The 26,296-nt window shown below is 38.3% G+C and overlaps 1 protein-coding gene across 2 annotated transcripts in view; it reads left to right on the top strand.

Moving 5' to 3' along the window:
* Positions 1-17,037, top strand: part of CCDC80 (coiled-coil domain containing 80) — a 36,187-nt gene extending 19,150 nt beyond the window's left edge. For both annotated transcript variants that reach the window (XM_045851824.1, XM_045851823.1), the window contains exons 4-8: positions 4,168-4,304; positions 5,918-6,066; positions 11,712-11,815; positions 14,575-14,655; positions 15,876-17,037. In XM_045851824.1, the coding sequence (XP_045707780.1) occupies positions 4,168-4,304; positions 5,918-6,066; positions 11,712-11,815; positions 14,575-14,655; positions 15,876-16,222 (818 nt within the window). In that variant the 3' untranslated portion in view covers positions 16,223-17,037. The remainder of the gene's footprint in view (positions 1-4,167; positions 4,305-5,917; positions 6,067-11,711; positions 11,816-14,574; positions 14,656-15,875) is intronic.
* Positions 17,038-26,296: the final 9,259 nt, after the last annotated feature.

The following is a 26,296-nucleotide window of genomic DNA, read 5'->3' as shown; positions in this document are numbered from 1 at the left end:
CTTGTTGTTTGTTGATTTATTAATGATAGCTATTTTGGCAGGTGTAAAGCGGTATCTCATTGTGGTTTTAATTTGTATCTCTCTGATGGCTAGTGAGTTGAGCATTTTTTTATATGTCTCTGGGCCATCTGTATGTCGTCTTTGGAGAAGTGTCTATTCAGGTCCTTTGTCCATTTTTTAAATGGATGTTTGCCTTTCTGGTGTTGAGTCTTATAAGCTTTTTATATATTTTGGAGATTAAATCTTTCTAATGAATCATTGGAAAATATGTTCTTCCATGCAGTCCATGCCCTTTTCATTTTGATGATGGTCTCTTTGGCTGTGCAAAGCTTTTAATTATGATGTACTCCCATTTGTTTATTTTTTCCTTTATTTCCGTGACCTAGAGGATATATTGGCAAATATATTGCTATTTGAGATATCTGAAATTTTACTGCCTATATTTTCCTCTAGGACTTTTATGATACCGCAACTTATATTTAAGACTTTTATCCATTTTGAGTTTATTCTGGTATATGGTGTAAGATAGTGGTCTAGTTTCATTTTTTTGCATGTACCATTCCAGACACCTGGCACCATCTGTTGAAGGGGCTGTTTTTACTCCATTTTATGCTTCTGCCATTTTTGTCAAATATTAATTGACCATAAAGATGTGGGTTTATTTCTGGGCTCTCTATTCTGTTCCATTGATCTATGTGTCTGTTCTTATGCCAATAACAGACTGTTTTGATTACAGTGGCCTTGTAGGATAGTTTGATATTGAGTATTGTGATCCCTCTGACTTTGTTCTTCTTTCTCAAGATTGCTGAGGTTATTTGGGGTCTTTTTTCATCTTTTATATATTTTTTATATAAAACATATATAAATTTTTGGAATATTTGTTCTATATCTGTGAAATATGCCATTGATATTTTAATGGGAATTGCATTGAATCTGTAGATTGCTTTGGGTGGTATGGATATTTTAATAATGTTAATTCTTCCAATTCATGAACATAATATATGCTTCCATTTATTTGTATCTTCCTCAATTTCTTTCTTCAGTGTTCTATAGTTTTCTGAGTACAGGTCTTTTACCTCCTTGGTTAAATTTATTCCTAGGTACTTTATTTTCTTTGTTGCTATAGTAAATGGAAATTTTTTCTTAGTTTCTCTTTCTGATAGTTCATTGTTACTGTACAAAAATGTCATTGATTTTTAAATATTGACTTTGTATCCCACTATTTTGCTGAATTCATTTATTAGGTTGAATAGTTTTTTGGTGGAGTCTATCAGGTTTTCTATGTACAAGATCATATCATCCGCAAAAATGATGATTTTACTTCCTCCTTTCCAATTTGGATGCCTTTTAGCTCTTTTTTCTGTCTGATAGCTGTGGCTAAAACTTCCAATACTATGTTGAATAGAAGTGGTGAAAGTGGACCCCTTCACTTATTCCTGATTTTAGGGGGAAAACTTTCACTTTTTGCCCACTGAATATGATGTTGGTTGTAGTTTTTTCATATATGGCCTTTAGCATGATGAGGTATATTTTCTCTTTTCCCACTTTGTTGAGTGTTTTTATCATAAACTGGTGCTGAATTTTATCAAGTGCTTTTTCCACATCTGTTGATATGATCATGTGATTTTTGTCTTTTATTTTGTTAATTTGATGTATCACATTTATTGATTTGCAAATATTGTACCATCCTTGTATCTCTGGAATAAACCCCCACTTGATCATGATGTATGATCTTTTTGATGCATTGCTGGGTGTGGTTTGCTAATATTTTGTTGAGGATTTTAGCATCTAGTTCATCAGAGATATTGGCCTGTAATTTTTTTCTTTGTTGTGTCTTTATCTTGTTTCAGAACTAGGATAATGATGGCCTCATATAAAGAGTTTGGAAGTCTTTCCTCTTCTTGAACTTTTTGAAATAGTTTGAGAAAGCTAGGTGTTAGTTTTTCTTTGAATGATTGATAAAATTTGCCTGTAAAGCCATCTAGTCCAGGGCTTTTTTGTGCTAGTTTTCTGATTACTGCTTCAGTTTCACTAGTTGTTGTCAATCTACTCAGGTTTTCTGCTTCTTCCTGATTCAGTTTTGGAAGATTGTATGTTTCTAGAAATTTATCCATTTCACTCAGGTTGTCCAGTTTCTTGACATGTATTTGTTCGTAGTAATTTTTTACAATCTTCTGTATTTCTGTGGCATCATAGAAGGAGATTTTAACACCCCACTATCAATAATGCACAGATCGTCTAGACAAAAAATCAACAAGGATATAGTGGCATTAAACAGCACTCTAGATCAAATGGGTTTATCTGATATCTACAGAACATTTCACCCCAAAGTAGCAAAATATATTTTTCTCAAATGCACATGTATCATACTCAAAGATAGACCACATGGTAAGACACAAAATAAGCTTTAACAAATTCAAGAATATTGAAATCATATCAAGGATACCCTTGGATCACAATGGCCTGAAACTGAAATCAACCTCAAGAAAAAAAACCAAATCATTCTAATACATGGAGGCTAAATAACATGTTATTATATAATGCATGAGTTAACAATGAGATTAAGTAAGAAATCAAAAAGTACCTAGAAACACAACAACCCCAAACCTATGGGACACAGTAAAGGTATTCCTGAGAGGGAAGTTCATAGCATTACAGGATTATTTAAAAAAGATAGAAAAATCTCAAATAAACAACCTAACATCACACCAAGAGAACTAGAAAAAGAACAACAAACAAACCCAGAGCAAACAGAATGAAAGAAGTAATCAAGATCAGAGCAGAAATAAATGACATAGAGAGTAAAAAAAACAGCTCAAAAGATCAATGAATCCATGAGCTTGTTCTTTGAAAAGATAAACAAAATTGACAAAACTTTAACTAGACTCATCAAGAAAAAGAGAAGATCCAAGTAAGTAAAATCAGAAATGAAAGAGGAGAAGTAACAATTGATACCACAGAAATATGTAAATTCTTTAGGCAGTTAGGAAGAAGGTAACACATTTTTCTTGAGTCTTGTTTCTTAAAAGTAACCAGCTTAAAATAATTAATATACTAAAAAGTCATATTTGGGGGTGACAAATTCTGTTTCTCCTCCAACATTTGTTAACAGCTGTATGTCCTGCTTGACCTTTCCTACGCATATTCACATGTGGATGGTCTGTCTTTTGTCTTGTTTCTAACAAAGACTAAAGTCATAATATGCATTTTATTCTGCAACAATACAATAATGGTCAATGGTATTCAAGCCATATGACCTCATTATCTGCAAAACTGTGGTGGTTTCTTCTGCCCTACAATTCACTGGGTAACAATGTTAATAATAACTGACAGGTTCTTATCACTAATATATCTATTAATCACATATTTGCTAACTTTAACTTTTCACATTTTTAAAAAATAGGGGGGATTATTTTGCAGGTAAACATTCTAGTAGAGTTGAGGGTAACACTGTGACTTGTAAGGGAGAGAAGAAGTAGATGAAGGTGTCCTATCACATCCAAAATGCTTTCCAGGCAGAGGTGCTGCCATATACACACTTCCCATTTTCAGTAACACTGCTTAAAATTCACTTACAAAATTTGTATTATTAATAGCTTAATTTTTTTCTGGAGCCAAAATGAACCTGATAGCAGGTTTGAACATAGTTTCCATTTTTCTCTGTGGCAGTGACATGATTCACTGAGGCCCAAAGTGATTCTGTGATAAAAGGGAGGAACAGATACAGATTTTAGACTTGACTAAGTGAATAACTAAAACTAAAATAAAGTTTAGAATTAAATAAAGCATAAAAATATCTGGTCTAGCTCCCTTGTGAGTTAGGGTGATGACTCACTCCTGGGTGAGGTGGCAGTTTTCTTGCAGGGATGACTCAGCAGTCCTCACTCTCATTTTGCTCTTAAGGATTTACTGTAACCAGAATGGGCAGAATTTAGGAGCTTGGTCATCGTTAGAAAAGTGACTTTCTAAATGAGTTTATTTATTCATTCATTTCTATATTTATTCACCTTATAGACTTTTGTTTAAACAAAATACTAGTTAAATATACACAACTAATGAAAGCTGTTCTAATGAATGCCAGATGGAGGGCCAGTGTCTCTACCCATTGGTTCCCACTGATACATGTCTTGTCACACCCATACTTATTCACATTTCATTTGCCTTAAGATAATGAGAAACCCATGCAAGTGGTGGATGATGAGGACTTGGTAGACCAGCATCTCATCAGCGAACTGAGGAAAGAGTATGGAATGACCTATGATGACTTCTTCATGGTACTCACAGACGTGGACCTAAAAGTCAAGGTATGGGTTGCTGTTTTGGATAATGTGGTGCCAATCCTTAGAATGGCAACTCTGAATTTTTGTCAGTGAGTCTATTAGACATATGAGTAAACACAAATTATTTTATAAACAGGAAGGTTTTAAAACGTTCCAAATATTCCCTGCTGGTTTATAGAATTTGTGTCCAGAAATGTGGTCTCTGGAAAAGCCTGGGTTGGATGACCTCCCATGACCCAGCTGTTTGATTCAGACTAATCAATGTCTTGCATTCATTGGACTCTTGTTGAATGGCCACAATGTGCCAGGCCCTGGGGATAAAAGGTAGAGTATTTGGCCTCTGCCTTCAGGAAAACCAGATTTAACATAGGCCTACTTTGGAAGGGCCTACAAGTTTAACTCCTAATCAAACATGCACAAGACAGTAAGGTTTTAGACCTACTTTCTTTGTATGCTTGGGGACAAAGGTTCTGAACTAAGAAAAATGATTTCAAAAATTAATAAAACAAAAATAGCTAACGTTATTAATAGACTACTTTCCATATGACAGGCACTCACCTTAACTCTTTATAAGCCTTATCTCAAACACCTAAAACAAGTAACAGGAATTATTTTTGTTTCTAAGAGGAAAAAATAGAGCTCTAGAGTAGTTAAGTACCTTGCCCATTGGCTAGTTAACATTGGACTTCATATCTACACAGACTGGCCCCAGAGTCCGCTGTCTTAACCATCTGAATGTCCTGAGAGTATGCCGTGCTGATGCGAAAGTCATCAGGAAAAAGGCTGCCTGCCCAAATAGCAGATTCAACTTGTAGTGTTTCCCTGGATCTGGAAAGAGGTCCCTTCATTAATTCATACTGTACTTGTGCTGCCCATCCTCTCATCTTGTATAACCCCTAAGGTTTCTACCAGCTTTCGTATCCTGTGGATTACTGAATGTCCCACTGGGGGCTTGTAGCCACGTCCAGGCTCCTCCTCAGCTTATGCTCGTTATGCTCAGCCAGCCTCCAAATCCATCACAGGTTGCCGTTGTAAGTTCAGATAGGTGGGATGCAGGAAACTGAATTTCATTATCCTTTATTGGAACCCAGCTCTGTTCTGAGAACACATAAGGAAACACAACCTAATTTTAAGTGATGCTTACTCAGTAAAATAATCTCTGTGAATCACTAAGTTTATATGGCCATTTCTAATGGCCAAAGAAGAGGCCTCCTGCTGGAGGTGAAAAATTACTCTTATTGCTCAGGTAAGATATTTTAACATGCTATTCCATCCCTGTGTTAGATGTGGCATTTCTCACTGTCTCTCCAGCTGTGTAGTGAACAGGACTCAGCTTAGACCCAGAGGTAGGGAAGTGAATCCAGGACATGTGTGGTGAGGAAGGTGTGGACTCTTTCCAATAAAATGAGTGCAGTTAAGAAGCAATCCTCATAAAAGGTAAGTGGCTGTTGTTTCATGGATTCTGAAGTTCAAAACATAAGCAGAGATACTATTACAGGAGAGAGTTTAAAAATCACTGAGTCCTCTAGGTTCTGATTTTCTCAGAGTTCCCTGGAATTCTCCTGGCATCTCTGTCCCTTGAGAAGAGGGGAGTAATATCTTTATACATTATATACTTTCTATTCTTTCTTAAACAGCAATACTATGAGGTGCCCATAGCAATGAAGTCTGTGTTTGATTTGATCGATACTTTCCAGTCCCGAATCAAAGACATGGAAAAACAGAAAAAGGAGGGCATTGTGTGCAAGGAAGACAAGAAGCAGTCACTGGAGAACTTCCTATCCAGGTACATCATGTTCGGAGTCTCTGAGAGGGCAGGCAGAAATGTGTCCTGGGTGAGCTGGTGAAAACACCCAGGAAACACACAGCAGACGTGTGCAGACAGTGACCTTCCCTGGTGAAAGGTCTGTCTGCTTCCCAGTCATCTGCCACTGGACTCAGTCTTTGCCACGTCAGAAGTGGCTCTGGTCACAGGCTGGCTGGGGTCAGCTCCAAGCTTGAATGTTAGTTTGGTGGCTTCAGATAAATCTTTTCTGCTCCTTTTTTTTCTTTTTTTGGCACAGAATACAGAATTCTAGCCTGTGAAGGTTAATTTATTCAGTCAGTGAATTTGGAGGGATCTGTGTACAACATTTTTATTTTACGTATTTACGAGGCTTCTAGTTTCCAGCAGGATCTGGAACACTGTGCTTGATATTCTGCTTCTTTCCAACTCTGCAGAGAACAACAAAAGCCCCACCAGGACCTCAAAGGGAGAAACCCTCTTGACCCTGCTCCCTGGTTCCCTAGGGAGTGTGGTTTATTGCAAACCATTGTAGGGAAACTCTTTTCTGTACATATACAGAAAAGAGTGTTAAAAAAATCTCTCCGTGTCTTCCCTTCTTTGTCCCTCCCCCCATGTTGGATAAAAAGTCTACATGGCCTTTGGGAACCCTAGGAGGTACAAAGCTACAACAATTCCACCCACAGCAGATAAACTCAAAGGCCTCAGGGTACCACCCACCGCCCAACCTGTATTTGTGTGGCTGAGGGGCTCCTGAAATGGAGCTTTGCTAGGAGACTCAGTGTTTACTGTGTATCAGTCTAGGCAGAACTTCCTCACTTGTGTCTATAAAGCACATTCCTCAATAACGAGTCATAGAATCAAGAATTCTATGAGATGTGGGTAATCTGAATTCCTCTAGATTCAGGAGGCTTGAGCCTCTTAGGACATAACCTCATGATGTGTAAAGAGCATAGGGCTAACTGTTCACCTAAGTTTAGGGTCTGCAATTTACTTTCTGCCCCTACATTTCTTAATTAAACTGTGTTAAAAATCTCTCACCGACAAATGAGACTAAAAATAGTAAGTAACCCTACCTGCATCCCAGGGTTGCTGTGATCACTTTCTGTACGCTCACCTCTGTGCCAAGCACTTCATCTGCTTTTCTGGATTTCATCTGCATAACAATCCCGTGATCTAAATACTGTAACTATTGTCATGTTATGGATGAGACAACCCAGAGTAAGGGAGATTAAGTGAATAACTTTCATCATTCAGCTAGTGTCAGCTCTAGGACTCAGTGACCCCAGGATAATCTGGCTCCTAAAGTCCACGTTCTTATCTAATACTCCTGTTGAAAATATAAAGTGAATTATTTTTAGTCTTGGACCCAGAGGCCCAGAGTTTGAAGCGAAAGAAGATAATCGTAAAACCACAGGATTTCAGAGCTCAAAGGAATCTGAGGTTCTCCTTTCATCCATGTATTCAGTGCAATGCCAGTTTCTGGAATGGAGATGGAGGGTGCGTGCCTCCCCAGGGCCTAACTCTCAGCTCAGTCTTCATGCCTCTCTCGCAGCTGAGAAAGGGCTCTAGGACTCCATTGGGCAGTTGGCTTCTTGATCAGTCCCGGGACCATTGAAACATCAACTTCAGATCCAAGGTCATCCCTCTAGATGACATCGACTTAGAAGATGAATAATAAGAGCTCATTGTTGTCCTCGAAGATTTTTAAAAATTATTTTCCTTTCCTTTTCTTTCCATTTCCCTTTTCTGTCCATTCTACTTTCCTTCCTTGTACAACATATTCTTTGAAAGTATATTTTTTATCTTAGTGTTCTCTTAAACATTTAAGTTAGACTTTTAAATCTTCTATTTATTACTTAGGAAATTGTAGCTATCAATTTTAAGGGGCATTGATAATCTTTGATGTAGGTTACAAACTCAGTAATTAAACAACTTTATTATTTCAAACAGACATTTTACATTATATGTATGTATATATATATGTTTTAATTGCTTGAAAGAATTTCTGAGTACTTAAATGACTGATAAATTTAATAAGTTAATCTTGTAAACACAGTGAATCTAAAGTTCTCTCATATGTTCCAATAACTGTATACACTTAGGGAGATTTCAACTTAAAACCATACATTTACACCTAATACTCAATTACACATTCTTACTTGGAGTTTTAAAGATGTCATTTTATTATGCCAAAGTTTCACCAGAACATAAATTATATAAAGAAAACCAGGATCTTCTTGGTAATATCCATATATTATTTCTATGATTTTGACTCTTTGAAAACATTCTCTTTTCCATTCTAAGTCTTTCAGGACTGAAAGATGCGTACCTTCTGAACCATCCCAGTGAACTCAGGTTGCCCCGCCTCTAAACAGACAGTTACCACCCAGTTCATTGATACTATTTGTAAGCAAGGATCTGGGCCAGCCACAGCAGCCTCCGCCACAGACAGCAGGAGGGGTTCTTCTCACCACCGCCAGGCAGCATGTGCTTTATAATCACTGTGTCATGGGTTTTAAACCTGAATGTAAGATCTGACATTCTCTTAGTTTTATTCCCTTACAGTCCTGCTGTGCTCATGGATATTGATCACTGATTTGAATTCATCACTTCTTTGATTCTTAAAACTTTTCCGCACATTTTGAATCTAAAGTTTTTTTTGAACTGGAGAGGGTCCTACACTATGTAACTGTATTTTCCTTAGAATTTAAGACCCCATATGGGCTCTTACATTTATTACTATTTCAGAAACATTCATCTCATGGATATTCAGAATGGTGTGTGGTTATAATGTGGATGGTCTGTGGCTACACATGACTGTGGTCACAACTCATAAGATCGCTGTGCTGATGATTATCACTGGTCATAACATTTAAAGTTCAATAGCACATTACTTAAAGGCCTGAGTTAAAACAGCCCAGAGTTTAATTCCTGGCTTTTCCACTCATTAGCTGTGGGATCTCGGGCTTTAGTTTCCTTCTTTGCAAAATTAGGGTAATAAGTGCATCTATTCTTAAGATTGTTGTAAAAGGTAAATTTAATACTGAAGGTAACGATGGCCCAGAATCTAGCACAAGGTGAGCAATCCATAAACGTGGGCTGTTAGTAAGAGTCTCAGGGTCAGTTAGTCAGCTCCCAGTGAGAGGATCAAGGGAGAGGTGAGTAAACACCTCAGGATTGAGAACCAGGCAAAGAGAACTGAAAAAGCAACCTTTTAAAATAAAAGTTGTATAAATAAACCAGTATCCAAATGGGAATTTTCCTTTAAATTTGCTGAGTTGCCAGTAGGTATATTAAGCCTGGTTTCAGCTGACCAGACTCTGAAGCCAGTCTAACCTTTAGCGACACTCATCTGTTTCAGGCTATAATTACCTTTCTGTGACACAGAAGCCCCAAAAGGTGGGCAAACACACTAATTTTGGAATGCTGGTCAAGAGAAGCAAACATATCCATAGCTCATAGAACTTTTATTTACTAAGAAACTAAAATGACAGAAAAACAAGTTGTCCAAAATAAGGATCTGTGTCTCATGCACATCTCTTGTTACATCCTATGGATGTTATTTCCTTCAATGTTGCAATCTGGGGGCTTTTAGCTTAATGTGAAGGGACTGTGGAAAAAATGACCTTCTCTTGGTGTGTCTGTGATGGAGTCTCAGACCCCATTCCTCTGCAATCAGGACAGTGTTCGGTGGTGCACACAGGTAAACAAGCCAAAATATACCTCACCCAAAATAGCTCCCTCCAGGACACCCTACAGCTCTGTGTGAGGCCGGGAAGGCTGGCCTGCTTTGGAGGCTGGTGGGGCGGGGGGCAGGGGGCAGTGCTGGTCTGGCATGTCTCCTAAGGAAGCAGGGAGAGAGTAGGAGACCATGTTTGTGATCCGACAGCAGTCACTGTTCCTTTTCCCAGGAAACCTTGGACAGTCTCAGACGCGTCCCTTTCCTCCTCTGTGCCAAACACATTCATCTCCCTATCCTCAGTGGAGATTTTAGTTTTTCTTTCCCTTTGAAGAAAAACAAGCAGAGGAAGCGAATGTAATGTCACAGCAAGCAATTCTTGGCGAGCCTTGCTACAGGCATCTATTTAGAGGTTGTATTTCATCAGACTATCATTTTCTCTCATTCACCCAAACCACTATTCCCCCAAGAGGCCATTTTCTTTGGGTTGAAAACTCTCATGTTCACTCTGAGGCTGGAAGGGGCACAGGGAGAGAAGCCATGAGTAAAATCAGCTGGCTAACAGCTCAGTGAGCGCTCTAACAGCCCATAGTTGCCCACACTGAAGGCAGAAAGCAAAACCTAGTGAAGGCAGAATTTGAGACAACTCCACACAGTTGTCCTTGGCTGCATACCCTCTCTCCTCCCTCCCCTCTCAGGGACCCTGGCATCAGGATCGCTGAGGGTGGTCGATGAGGGAAACCATGGCCAGGGAGACAGAGAAGACTGTATTTTGGTACCACCTCTTCAATTTGCTAGTTAGGCAAGTTACTTCACTTCTCTAAGCTTCATTTTGTCACCTGTAAAATGAAGGCAATATACCATGTGCTCACTGAGCTGTCATGAGGAAGCCATATTGTGCAATTTCTGCATATTGTGCAGAAATTGAACTATAAGGCAATACAAACATAAGGGTTGGATCAATTATTATATGGCAGTGAGACAGACAACGTTCAAGGTCTGTTAGTGGACAAACTTCTATACCTAGGAACCTGCACGATCTACATGCATGTCATCACATGGATACCTTACATTTGTGAGCCTTGGTTTAAGTCTTATAACACCTCTTTGACATAGATGCTATTTTTGATTCTAGAGATAAGGGAAAATTGAGAATTACATGAATTGAGGGACATGCTTAAGGAACCCAAAAAGGAGCAGTGACAAAATGTTTCCTGGCTACAAGACAAAAACTCTTTCCAATACTGTGCCATGTTGAAGCTGTAATTGCAGAAGCAAGTTTACTATGTATTCTAAAATCCTGTGGCTATAGGTTTAGCCCCATTCTATTTCATAGGGATACTTTATAAGTGTTGGTTTTTACTCATACAATCAGGCACATGTCAGAACTTGTGCTTGCCTCTGGAAAAACTAGTAGCTACTGAGGAAGGTGAATAGAGCTTTGTGTTTCCAGGAGCCTTCCTTGACCCTTTGAGCCACTTTCCTGTTTTCCTTCTTCCTGTTACCTACTTAAAATTCAGTTCTCTTTTCTTACTCTAGTTCTTATCCATATAATTATTTCTTAAACCCCCTTGAAACCCTAGGGATCTCTACTAGAACTTGAATTCTCCTCAGTTCCCTTCTGGTTCCTTATTTCTGCTGCTACAATATGACATACAATTTTGGCCAGTCCGCGTGGCATCTGAGAGCTGTGTCTCTTCCAGAGTGACCTGATCAGGCATGGGGGCCAAACTCATGCCTGACATAGCATGCAAATACCACAGTAGGCAGATTGTGCAGTTACAACAGAAAAAGTACAAGAAGTGTGGAAATGCAGTTTAATGGCTTGAGGAGCTATGAGACATTTCTAAGAGTCAGTTTTTTCATTCTAGCCATAGGAAAATGCCAACAGCTGAAGTTACTCTGCTCTCTCACACTGCCCTATATTGTTTGAAGTAGTCATTGTGGCCTCCTGCTTCTTTCCCAGGTTCCGATGGAGGAGGCGGTTGCTGGTGATCTCGGCTCCTAATGACGAAGACTGGGCCTATTCACAGCAGCTCTCGGCCCTCAGTGGTCAGGCATGCAATTTTGGTGAGTGGGAAGCCTCATCATCGCTGCTTTCCCATACCACTCTCTTCTTGGTCAGCTCTAAAATGAAACATAGAAGCTTAGATCATTTAAATACTGTGCAGTCCAGACTGCAGATTCCCAGACACTTACTCAGTTGTATTGAGTATAAAGTTGCTTTCAGGCTGGCACCTTAGTCAACTGGTGTCTATTTTCTTTCTCAATATTCTCCTCTCTCGGGTTCTTTATTGCAGTGTTTGAAAATACCTGCTGCTTTACTTGCAGTGATCTGTGTTATGTGAGATACACACACACACACACACACACACACACACACACACACACACATACACACATGTATGTATATTTTCAAGATTATAATACCTGGATATCATCATTCACTTAGGTAATTCTTTGGTACCAACACTGGTGCTTCCCCACAAATTAAATGTCTTTAGTAAAACAGGAATGGCTTTGTAAATTAATATATTAATTGAAACACATTTTACTATATTGTCATTCCTTTAAAAAGGCACCAAGAAGACTGCAAGATCTGTTAAGCAACATTATTTTTAAGACAAGCAGGTCAAAAGGAAACAGTTTTTTTTCTGTGGCGAATTGCCCAGTGCTTTGAAAACTAACATGTGCTTTTTGTTTTTTATCAAATATTATTATTCTAGTAGCCTGACAGAGCTAATATCATTTTGAATATAGATATATAGAAAGTAAAATGCATAGTACATAAATCTTACTACCAAGTTCAATGATGAACCACAGAGATAACGGCAATTTCCGAAGGGGAAATCACAACTGAAATCTCGTTTAAGATACACTGTGTGAAGGAAGGATTTTTGAGAGTCATGGGTGTGGGGAGGTAGCAGAGGGCACAGTTTGAAAAAATTCACTTTGCAACATAAATGAATCAACACTATTTTGATGCTTCCACTAGGAAGAAGAATCATGTGTTAGTTATAAAACTGTACTTGATTTTTCAAAGGGGAAGAGTTGAGTTCTATAAACATTAACAGAGCCTGTGTTCTCGCTGTGGACCAGTACATGTAAATTATCAATACATTTCAGTTTTTATTTATACTCCTATTATCAAGGTTAATAATGTAAGACTTTATATCAACATATATAAGATTTGATTGTACCACTATTCTTAAGCATATTTTAAATTATTTATAACCACAATGATGCTAGAAAAACAGAATTTCTTAAGCAGTTAATAACCCTTCACCATAAGAATATAAATAAAATTATGACTTAATTTTCTTTTTTAAAATATTTTTTTAAGATTTATTTATTTATTTTTGGAGAGGGAAGGGAGGGAGAAAGAGAGAGAGAGAAACATCAATGTGCGGTTGCTGGGGGCCATGGCCTGCAACCCAGGCACGTGCCCTGACTGGGAATCGAACCTGCGATGCTTTGGTTCACAGCCCACGCTCAATCCACTGAGCTATACCAGTCAGGGCCTTAATTTTCTAAAGACACCTTTGCAGCAGCTATTAGGTGGTGGTTTTAATTTCTGTTTATAGAACCTAAAGTCACATTACTGTAGGCAAACTCTTTTGTTTACAAGATACAGAAAATGGGAACAAATCATGTTTTTCAGGAATAATTAAATTCATAATCTTCCCTTGTGGAAACACAATTCAACAACATGCAGCACAGAATGTTTCACTTCTCTGGGATAAAATAAAGACCACAATTTTTTTTAAAATACCATTTTGCCTTAAGCTCCTCTTTAAAGGAGAAAAGTGGCTTTCAGTTTTCTCCCCAGGACAGCACACACGATCAGTGCTCAGATTATTAGTTCCAAGTTATGACCCTGACTAGGCTGGGATCTTGCCTAAACCATGAAGTCATGACAGGATGAATGGACAGCTCCCATACCCTCCTGTTTTTTTCTCCTCAACCCTTCATGGGTGCTTCATCTTCAGGAGAATCCCAATGAGCTGCCATGGCCTGACCTCTCTCCTTTCCTGAAATTTTAGCTGAGGGTGGGAAGCAAGCTGTGCTTGCCTAAGAGCTACTTGCCCTCTCTGCATCCTCTTAATAGTGATAAGTACCTGCCCATTGAGCGACAAACTTTGTTTGAAGAAGCCAGAATTATTTCTTTAACAATCCCAATGAATGGGATCTTAATTTTTTTCCTCTGAAAGTGATCCATGTAAGTTTGTGGCTTTTTTCAGAACACTAATCAGGTTAGACCATCTCGGGTATATTAATGTTCTGATGACTTTATTTTTGTTTTGTCACAGTTTAAAACCAAATTCTTCTATTTTAATCTACCAAAAACACCCCCAAAACAAACATCTGACCTTTCTGTTCATTTTAAAGAATGAACAGAAATGATAATTGCAGAATTATCATTCTGCAATTGGTCTTCTTCAAGGTTTTAGAAGTATTTACCATATTTTTTGGACCATAAGATACACCTCGGTTTTAAAGGAAGAAAATAGGAAAAAAAATTTTGAAGAAAAAATTTGGTGAAATATTTAATAACATGAATAAGATAATATTTCATCAATGTAAATGTAAACAGAACTCAACAACATCATTAATAACCATTATTCCTCCCAAATTTGGGTGGGGGGAAAGTACCTCTTATAGTCCGAAAAATATGGTAAGGGTTTTCTTATGGAATAATAAAAAAATAGATTATTCTCTCTAATCAGGTTATATTCTAAGAGCTTTTAATTGTAAAACATTGGTCTTTGGAAGTAAAAGATGACTTAGAGTCCTTTCCCATAATTCTATGGCTTTCTTTGTTCTCTCAGGTCTGCGCCACATAACGATTCTGAAGCTTTTAGGCGTTGGAGAAGAAATTGGAGGAGTCTTAGAACTGTTCCCCATTAATGGTATGGTGTTGTTATTTATAACAGTGTAAACTACTGTTAAGCTCAGTTAAATTATATTGAATTATATGCAAGTGGTGGTTATACCTCTAAGGCACAGGTGGCAAACACAAGGCCCCTGGGCTAAATCTGGCCCTCTACCTTGTTTTATCCAGCCTAGCACCTTGTTTCTACCCAGCGGCAGCACTGAGGTCTTGCTTCACTGTTGAGGAATAGTTACATTTACACAGTCCTAAAATTACATTTGGCCCTTTGAAGGCAACTGCAAGGCTGATGTGGCCCCCAGTGAAAATGAGTTTGACACCCCTGTTCTAAGGTGCCCATCTCCTCTGCATACACAGATGTGCATGTGTGGGTGCATGCACGCCCACACAGGGTGTGTGGAGAGGAAGGAGAAGTGGGGTGAAAAAACTAGCATTGTCTTTATTAAAAATCATTCATAAGTAATAAAAATATTTACTTTCTTAACTAGCAATGTTTGTCTACATAGGACTCTATGGTTTACAAAACAATTTCATCTGTTATCTCATTTAATTCTCACAATTGTACTATGAGGCCCATAGGTTATATCTTATTGATTCCCGTTCAACAGATGGACATATAGAAAAAGGCTCTGAGAAGCTGAAAGAATGTGACTAGCTACTAAAGGTTTTAAAAGGCATATCTAGCTCTTCCTTCCAGTAGCAAGCTCTTACATAAGGAAATGTGCATAAAATCCTGGCACAATGCTGGGCAGTGTCACTAATCATAATAGTTTAAATATATTTATCCAGCTCTTACATAATTGGTATTTTTCACCTTTGACGATAAAATAAGCTTTTTTTTAATACAGACAATAGAATAAGCTTTTTTTTTATACAGACAACAGCATCAAAAGGAAAATTGTAATTGCAAAAAACTAAGCTAATTGGCATATAAACAATATAATCTTTGTTAGTGACAAATTTTAAATAAATTGATCCTGCCAGGATTAAATTAAGGGACTGGTTTTATATCTTGTAATGTTCTCATGAAAGAGATACCACGTGCCCCAAAGTTTGACACTAATAATGTTGCAGAACAGCAAGGACATTTACTTTCTAGTAGGAAAAAACAGCAAACTTTTTGAGCCAAAGAGAATAGATTCATGAGTCCTGTGGTTACTCTCTCAGTGATCTCTTCTCATTTTGTTTTCCTGAGTGCTGACACTTTAATCCCCTAATATTTTCCTAACCCTATTCTAGGAAGCTCTGTTGTTGAGCGAGAAGACGTGCCAGCCCATTTGGTGAAAGACATCCGGAACTACTTCCAAGTGAGCCCTGAGTACTTCTCCATGCTTCTAGTTGGAAAAGATGGAAATGTAAAATCCTGGTATCCTTCCCCAATGTGGTCCATGGTCATTGTGTATGATTTAATTGATTCGATGCAACTCCGGAGACAGGAAATGGCCATTCAGCAGTCACTAGGGATGCGCTGCCCCGAAGATGAGTATGCAGGCTATGGTTACCATAGTTACCACCAAGGATACCAGGATGGTTACCAGGATGACTACCGTCATCATGAGAGTTACCATCATGGATACCCTTACTGAACAGGAATATGTAACCATAGCCCCAGCCAGTTTCCCCTTCAGCTGTTGAAGCCACATGTGGCCAGCTATGTAAAGGAGTTCCGCCTACATTCCACACATCCTCTTCCTTTTTCTTTCAGTGTTCTTCCCAGATTAAATAATAGCAAACCTTTGCCTACTCATGAGTTGTTATTGAAGCCTTACAACATAAAGATGTGTAAAAGAATTGTTGGTTTCTCTAACTGGAGGGGATGTGGTGCTGAATAATGGTCCTGAAAATGGATATTTTTCTTCTTTTACATGATGGACATGATTTGAAATACAAGAGTCTATAGAATAAGTATTTGTGTCTCGCTTTTACTTTTTCAGTATTAATTGGTAAGTGAAAACTATGATAAAGAAAATTAAAGATCACAGCACATGTTTTCAGGAAACATCTGAACAGCTAGAAGAGATGGTTTCTTAACCTTTTTTGAAATACCAGTCTAAAATGATTAAGATGGCTCTACTTTCTTTATATTGTTATTTTTTTTCATGAAGCTCGATACCACAGGAGTCCAGTGAAAGTACCTAAACCAGCTTTTCTATCATAGCCACTTCCTGCTCTGTTTCTGTTAACTTTTGTGCCTTTTCAGAGATAGAGCAGGAAAAAGGAATTCCCGAATCACCAGCAGAATCTGACACTGTTGCTAGAGGTGATACTGACAGGGTTCCAGGGGGTACCATGGAGCTCCTGGCATGGAAAACCTTGGGCTCTCACAGTTGAACCCCTGTACTTACTTGCTAATGGGCTTGTTGCCATACTGGACCTTGTAAAATAAAATTACAAAGAAGGAGATTATATCTAGGAGTTCTTTTGTGTTTTCAACACATAAGATATAATCCAAATATAATCATTTTCTTTGAAAAAGAACATTTATTTTTTTACATATGACTAAATGTCTTCCCTTCCTCCCTCCCCTCTTTATTTCCATTCCTTCTTTCTTACTTTTATCAGTAAACAAATAACAAATAATATTATCAACTAATACCTATGAGCTTCCCTGAGGCTGTCATTCAGATTCTCAGGCATTAGCATCTGATGGTGCCAGCCTCTATCAATAATGGGATGCTTATTTTTGCCACTGTTATTAATAATAACTAATCCTTCAAATAATCTTTGTATTGGTTATTAACTCTAATGATCACGACATCAATAACTAACTGCATTCAAACCACGTGTGAGTGTTAGCTGGTAACTTATCTGTACCTATATGCACAAATCTGTCCTCACATCATCTGAACTTGGTTATAATTATGGTATAAGTGGAAATTGTGACTCAGTTGAACTTGAGAAATCCCTTGCTTTGCTCCTCAGTCTCATGAAGGCCCTTCATTTTTTCCTGTTATACAAAAAACTGAGGTCAGGAAGGTTATGGCTGGTGAGGCCTTGTCCTTCTTATACATGTATTTGCAAGATGCACTTTAGCAACAATCCCCAGGGAACTTTGAAAAAACAAGGTGTGTACTCCCAGATTCCAGAGGGTACACACAGGGTCTCAGGTAGGGAGAGCATGAACCAGGGGTTTTGACTTTACTGGTATCGAGGATGGGCTGCCTAGGATTTCATGGGTTCCCTCTTTATTGGTGAATTTAAAACAGAACAGTAGGAATTAAAGTGTGGGAAGGAAAAAGCAGGATGACTCAAGTGGTCAGTTATTCAGGTCATTCGGGGCTTTCTGAAAGGGGAACTTCATGGGTGGGCAGCTGACTCTTTATTTACATAGTTGTCAATGTGTTTATTCAAGATGGATGTCTTGTAATGGATGCCTTGGCAGGCCGAAGTTATTGTCAAGCATGTGTGTTACAAATCACAAAAGCTAATTGTCAGGCCCTTATACTACACCAGTTTTCAGTGGGTGTCCCAGAAAGGCCATCGGACTTGGGGAAACTGCTGGTCCTTGCCCTGCCATGTACTTACTCACCTATATGACCTGGGCTGAGTCATTTGCCCCTGGGACTCAGCTTCTCATCTCCAAATAAGAAAGTAGGACTACGCATCTAAGTTTCTGTCTAACTCTGTGACATTTATGAATCTTTCTTCACCTTTAGGGAGTGGAATGCTAGGCTCAGAGGTTTCCTGTGATTGAATTGACATTGAATTCTCAGAGAATCCAGAATTCATGGTGCAGAATTCGGTTCCAGATTTTTATGGGTTTAGGGAAAGTTATTAAATGACCTCATTGAACTCTTCCCAGCATAGCACACTGCTGCAGCTGAATCGGTGACATCATGTTATCACCCCTCATGCACAGAAACCCTCATTATCCCCTGACAGCCAGACTGGCACTTCCAAGGACGTTCAGGTGAATGTCCTTGTGAACATCTTTGACTGTGAACATCCTGAAATTTCAGGAGTCACTCCAATTGGGTGTATGCTTGTTCTTCAACACAATTTTCTACTTTGGTGACCACATGTATCATCTGATATCCTGAAGCTTGGACAAACAGGGCAATCCCTGGCAGACTGCAGAGGCCTTGGGTATTAGTACTTTCTTTTATAGAAAGGAAAAAGAAAAGGATATCTACAGTGCAAAAGGAGATGCTTGAAGGAGGGAGGGAGAGAACAGCTTGGCAAACCATTTCTGGAATATTGCTGATCCTTGGAAACAAGCCTCACCTACTTTCCGAAAGTGTTATAGAAAGAGTAAATTTCTCCTGCAGATGTCACATCACTCTGCTTGTCTCCTTCAGTCCTCTTCCCGGACGGTGGCTTGTCATGAACACTTATTAAAGAGCCAAACTAGGATAGGGTGGGCAGAGGCAGGTATAGACCTGAATTTGTCACGTCCTGTTCAAAAATACCTTAAAGCCTTGATGTGTGACAAGAACCATCTGGTCACTTCATTTCTTATCCAAGTTACTAACTTATAGATTAGACTCAAAGTATATGATGGTTCAAACACTTACTATATTTATACTATTTTCTATGTATTCAGCTAGAAACCAGGAATCAGAACTGAGAAAGACATTTCCTTGTGCAGACTAGCAGAGAACAGTTATGTACACAGTTAATTGTAAGATAGTGTATATAATCTATGATGGGTCCTTATTGGGAGTGGCTGGAAGGGACAGGGAGAGGTGGATGATGCTAATTCTTCAATCTTTTGGAGGCTGGAATTATTACAATGTTCTTCCTGTCAGGCTCCACATGATTTGGGCTAGTCCCTCATGTTGACTCCATCGTCACCAAGGTCAGAGGCCTTTGGATACTCACAGTGCAAGCACTGCTTCCCCTGGGAACTTCTTACCTTTCCCAGACTTAAGATGTCCACGGAAAGATGGTAGCACTAGTATTAATTCATTCATAAACACCACCCTTCCCTGAAATAAACCAAAATGAACAATAAATAATGAGTTTATAGAATAAAACTTCATTAAGATTGAAACCAGGAAATAGCCTTATTCTTATAGCATAAACTTTAAGTACTGTGTGCCTATTCACCATTCCCAACTTGGGAAAACTGTACTAGAAGAGGTAATACACTTGCAATCTACTGCCCATGCAAAGATGAGCTGTGGCTGAGAGGCCAAAGTGAGGTGACAAAGCTGCAGTCTGTCTTTTTGTCCCTCTTTTTAACCCACCTAGGTTACTAATTGAAAGAAGGAGGTTTGGAAGCAAGGGTATATATATATGGAGGACAGAGTTGGTTTGCAGCTAAACTGAAAAAACTTTATCTTTATCTCTATGGACATGATGATGTCTGGTTTTTGACTCCTGGCCAAGATAAGGGCAGTGGGATTTATGATGTGCTATTTAAAGTCTGAAATGACCCTGATAATCCCCAGGGTCAGTTTCTTTAAACATGGTTCCCAGCTGGCCTGATAAATTAACCTGACTGATTACATGGCCAGAGAGTCGTAACTATGCTGGGAATTCCACTTGGAGCTCTCCCAAAGTCAGGATTCTTCATACACAACTGGTAGTGTGAGTTGGAGGCAATGCGACAGCGTGGTCTGTGGACAAATGGAGACCCTGGGTGGCTTAGGCATGAGCTCTCCTTTGGACCCGCAGTGTCTGAGTGTCTGCACTCTCCTTTCCTTCCTGCACTATATCCTTCATCTTGAAATAAAAGTCTTCTGTGAGGTGCTCTGTGGAATCTGGTGAGCCTTTTTGAACATATGAACTTGGGAAATCTTTGTAGGGTGGTGTGAGTAAATTTTACATACAAGGTTTATAAAATAAGAAAAATTAAAATACTTTATGTAATAGATTAAATGTGTATAACATTAACACAAGGATATATAAATATCATGTAAGTACAGATAGTATGCAATATAAAAATTCCAGTAGCAAATTTCACAGCTGTAGAGAAAACTTGCATGCTGCTTTCAAGGCACTTCACCTGACCTGACTTCTTACCAAAGCAGGGGGCTCAATCTGAAACAGAGAAGCGATAACTCTTGCCTCACACAGAGGAGACAGTATTACCCCTATTTTTATGGATCTGGCCCTCAAAGCAGGAGTTTAAACCAATATAGAGGAAAAGGACACATTTAGAAAGTTTCCTCCTTATGATGTTTTATGGTTCCTGCTTCCCTTCCACCCCCTTGAAGCGGCTTCCAGCTGTTTAGCAGAACTTCAAAGATGGCACTCGGGCTCCAGGTAGAGAGTGATTAGGTAAGGGGGATTCTATTTACACCATTCTGTGGCAAACATTGGGCCTAACTGGAATATTTAATTTGTTTAAAAATAAGTACAGAGAAATCTTAAAAGAAAGGACCTATACAAAAGGCAATCACACACCTAGGCTTAAAAAACAGCTCACCTGCAAAGGGGGAAAATCTGTACCTATATGTAGACATGCACGTATATTCATACACGTGCACACATACGTACACATATAATATAGCAGGAAAACATCTAATTTCTTGGCAACACTAAATGATAAAACAGAGATTTCAGCTAGGAAAAAGAAGGGTGTGATGAGAATTTTCCAGACAAGCTGTCATTTACATTAAATGGCTGTTGTAAGCAATAAAAAAGTACAAAACCTCTTTGAGCAATGTGACTAGCAAAAATTGGCAGTTAGTAAATAGTTGTTAGACATTAAAAAAATATGCAAAACCTCAGAAAGTGTATCAGCCAAAAACCTTTTTAAAAGAAAAAAATCTATTTTAAGACAGCTCCCAGCTGAGAGGTAAATTAGCATTAAAAACTATGAATGAGGAATTTATGCCATGAACAAATTAAGTTTAAGTAGCTGTGATCACTGGGATCACAAACTAAAAGGGCAAGCTATAAATTTTTAAAAGAAACAGTGCATAATATACAAATTTTTAAAAATGAACTTCCAAATTTTACTATATCTATGTCTATGACAGCATTGAATTGAAGAGATACCACTATTTTATGTCCCACTAAAAGAAAACAATCTTGTTGGTTTTTATTACTTAGAATTTTATTTTTATGTTCTTTTAAAGACTTTTATGTATCATAGCATTCTCTGATTACATAAAAGGGTTACCTATAAGTTAAATAGATTAATTAAGTTATTTCAAAAACGCCCTCCACTTTCAGAATCTTTTGAATCACTTCTTTTATTATTATGGATTTTAGAGAAAGAGAAAGGAAGAGAAAGACAGAGAGAGAAACATCCATCTGTTGTTCCATTCATTGGTTGACTCTTATATGTGCCTAGACTAAAGACTGAACCCACAATCTTAGCATATCGGGATGATGCTCTAACAACTGAGTATCCAGCCAGGGCTTCTTGAGTCACTTTTTGATCCAGAGTGGTAGATGTCTGAGGTTTTTTGCAAAGAATAGTTCCGTGCACCATTGAGAGAACTGATGATGATGTGGCATTTCTTAAATGGATTTCTCTGTGTTCTACAGGGCCTTTTTTCCTAAGCAATTGACACTCTGTAAAATTTGATGCTGGCATGTTCTCCATCTTTACCAGGACGTATCAGTGAAAGATTTTCAGACAACAACCAAGACTCTTATCCCCTCCTCAAATGGTCCTGAAGTGGTTTGTTGAGTGAAATATTAAGAAGTCGTTCTTATCCACTCAAACTGATGCCGGTGTGTGCAAAGAAAGACAAGGTCATCATTATTGCCATGAGGGAGCAGCTATTTTATCACGCCATTGCTTAAAACATACCAATTTCACAGATGGTAATGTAAAAACAGGTGAGTGTGAGAGCAGACCTGGATAAAATTCTCAGAGCTTATTAAGAAAAACTGAGGGTTGGAAGGACCCATAATATCCTAAGTTCCTCATCTTTCAGTGAAAGGAGTCAATGACTAAATTTTAATTTTTGAGGTTGATACTTTTGTAAATAAGGTCTTAAATTTACTTTTAAAAATGTAAAAGTAACAACTAGTATGAAACAAATTGGAAATGCAAGAGAAATAAATCCTAAATATAACAAGGAACTTTCAGACAGCATCAAAATATCAAAACAATATCAATTTTTTCATAAAAGTTACTGCATACTAAACAATGATCCAAATTATACCTAATAATTTAGTGAACATATGCAAATAATAATAGAAAAAGTACAGACCTCTTTTCCAACCAAGTGTTTAAAAACTAGAAATTAACAAAAGTATAAATAAAAATCTCAATCACACTACCCTTTACTCAAAACAGAATAGTTGGAAAATAATAATTCTATATTTTAAAGTTTTGGGGGATTGGCCTAAGATGTACCTACTGCAAGGAATTATTTTACTAGTTATAAGCATGTTCATTAACAAATGAAATAGGTAAGATGAAAAAGAACAAAACAAACTTTAATAATTAGAAACTGCTCATTAACCTATTTTTAAAAACCAAGTAGAGAAACTATTCATACATACAATTCAAAATGAGAAAGAAAATAGTACTATGTTAAAAGAGTGAATAAAAAGAATTATGAATATGATTCACAAGTTTCTATGCAAATAAACTTGAAAATTTGGATGGTTAATTTGTTAGCAAAATATAAATAACCCAAAGGGAACCAAGAAGAGGATGGGGTGGAGCAGGAGTACTCGTTAAGAAACTGCCAAGCCAAGGAAATTTTATTGGTGAGTTCTTTCAAAACTTCAGGGAACACATAAAGCTGACATTTTAAAAATCTTTCAGGGAACCGAGGCCAATGGGAGTTGGCAGCTTGACCTGTACCACACCCGTGAGGGATTGTCAGGGAGTTGGGTTGATAAATCCCAGCAGGATTAAGTGAAGGACTAACAAGGGCAGCAGGTTTCCATTATCTTGGCACAGAGAGGATAGTGCTTGAAGCCCGTGAAATAGGACAGAAGTTCTGCAGGTCTGTTTGGGGGTTTACTGTGATTCTGTCTGAGGAAAATATCACTTCACTAAATTCATATATGAATTGAAAAGTTGTTAGTTTTATGGCTTTGCTTGTATTTTACTTGTAAATTAGTGTTGGTTCTCATATAAAAGCGATAAGCAAAAAGTTTGTATTTCATACTATGTTTGTATGTATTCCAATCTCTGTAGAGTAGATAAAGGTCAACACTGAGATCTGTGAGAATATTTCTTTTCCTTTCAAAGAAGGGAATATATAATTCAATTTCAGAAAGTCTGTTTAGGTTTCTGAGAAAAAACAACTCTTTCTTTAGAGTTTGACTTTCTCTGCCTCTTCTTCTCCATACTTAGAATGGTAAGTTTAGGGGGGAAACCAGGGCATAAGTAAATGGCAGAGCTGCTAAGGGGGACCTGGGTGGCTTTGTCAAGCCTGTTGGGCCTGTGCAAGAGCCAAAGGAGTCCCTGAAGCTCCACATAGTCTAGTCCAGCTCACAAGAAACAAGGCTTCCACATGGGGATTCAGAGGCAAAAAAACCTGAGTTGTAAACAAAGTAATTCTGCCATGTGTCTCCTCTGCACATGGAGCTTGAAAACCTATGGCAGTAGCCCTGGCTGGTGGAGCTCAGTCAGCGGGATTGTTGTCCTGTAACTGAAAGGTAGCAGGTTCACTTCCTGGTGCGGGCACATACCTAGGTTGCAGATTCAATACCCAGGTCTGGGTGCCTATGGGAGGCGACCAATGGATGTTTCTCTCTTGAATCAGTGTTAATCTCCCTTTCTTTCTCCCTCCCTCCTCCTCCTTCTAAAATCAGTAAGCATGTCCTTGGGTGAAGCTTAAAAAACAAACAAACAAACAAACAAACAAGTCCTTGGCAAGAGGCAGCTGACCAAGGATTTGGGATTCTGGGTCTGAGTCATCTTTCCCTCTGTAAGCAGTGGCCACATCCTCTTTTTCCTCAGGAATAGGCACCATGCTGGATAAAGGTGTGGTGCCAGGACCAATGACAGAACTGGAACCAGGTTACTGCAGGCCATATTTGTGGTCCAGTCAAAGGCTATTCAGAAACTATGAAGGGAATAGATTTAGTACATTAGTTGTAGGTCTTTTAAAATTATTATTTTTATTGTATTTTTTCCATTTCCATTAGTCCCCTTATACCCATCTCCCCCTGCAGTCACCAAACTGTTGTCCATGAGTACTTTTCCCTTTTTGCTCAATCCCTTCAATCCCTTAAGCCCCACTCCTTGCGCCAGCTGTCATCCTGCTCTCTAGGAGTCTGTCTCTATTTTGCCTGTTTAGTTTGTTCATTTGATTCCACATATTAGTGAAATCATACATTATTTGTCTTTTTGTGACTGGCTTACTTCACTTAGCATAATGTTTTCCAGAGCCATCTATGTTGTTGCAAAGGGTAAAATTTTCTTCTTTTTTACAGACGAGTGGTATTACATTATGTAAATGTTCCAATAGTTGTTTTATCCACTCATCTACTGATGGACACTTGGGCTGCTTCCATATCTTGGTGATTGTAAATAACACTGCAGTGAACATAAGGGTGCTTATGTTCTTGTAAATTAATGTTTTGGGTTTCTTTGGATATATTCCCAGGAGCAGGATCACTGGGCAAAAAGTCAGATCAGTTTTTAATTTTTTGAGATCCCCATATTGCTTTCCACAGTGGCTGCACCAATCTGCATTCTTACCACAAGTGTTCCCTTCTCCACATCCTTGCCAGCACTTGTTGTTTGTTGATTTATTGATGATGGCCATTCTGACAGGTGTGAGGTGATATCTCATTGTGGTTTTAATTTGCATTTCTCTCATGATTACTTATGTTGAACATCTTTCCATATGTCTCCTGGCCATCTGTACGTCTTCTTTGGAGAAGTGTCTATTCAAGTCCTTTGCCCATTTTTAATTGTGTCTTCCTTTTTTTTTTTTGGTGTTGAGTTTTGTAAGTTCTTTATACATTTTGGGTATTAACCACTTATCAGATGTGTCGGTGAATGTTCTCTCATTCTGTGGGTTGTCTTTTTATTTTGCAGATGATTTCCTTTGCTGTGCAAACAGTTTAGTTTGATGTAGCCCCATTTGTTTTTCTTGTTTCCCTTGCAAGGGGAAATATATCCAATACAATATTGTTACAAGCAATGCCCAAGATTTTGCTGCATGTTTTCTTCTAGGATTTTTATGGTTTGAGGTCTAGTATTTAAGTCTTTAATCCATTTTGAACTTATTCTTGTGTGTGGTATAAGAAGGTGGTCTAATTTCATTTTTTCTGCATGTGTCTGTCCAATTTCCCAAACACCATTTATTGAATAGACTATCTTTAGCCCACTGTATGTGCTTGCTTCCTCTGTTGAATACTAATTGACTACAAAGGGGTGGGTTTATTTCTGGGCTCTCTATTGTGTTCCATTGATCAATGTGTCCGTTTTAATGCCAGTATCATGCTGTTTTGATTACTATGGCCTTATGGCCTGGGCTCAGATTCAATCTAGGAAAGAATAGCCATCACCTTGTAACTTCCACTGTAGTTTCAGCCTTTAGAATAGGGAAGAAACCTACTTTTTCCATGTGACAATTTTTCTCCTCTCTATATTATACCCTTGACCCCACAAGCAACTGAGAGGGCAGGATAGGGTTTCTAAACCAATCACCTTTCAGTTATTCTCTTTTTAAAACAATAGTGACCACAAGTACTCCAGTGCACCCACATCAGAACTTCGTATTTTAGCTCCAGTTCTTTCTCTGTCTCTGATTAATTGGTAAGTTAATACAAGTAAACATTAC

Source organism: Phyllostomus hastatus, unplaced genomic scaffold (genome assembly GCF_019186645.2).
Source record: "Phyllostomus hastatus isolate PE091 unplaced genomic scaffold, TTU_PhHast_1.1 phas_contig_86, whole genome shotgun sequence".
Classification (NCBI taxonomy): domain Eukaryota; kingdom Metazoa; phylum Chordata; class Mammalia; order Chiroptera; family Phyllostomidae; genus Phyllostomus; species Phyllostomus hastatus.
Note: the sequence above shows the minus strand (reverse complement) of the source record. Positions and strands in the feature narration are given on the sequence as shown.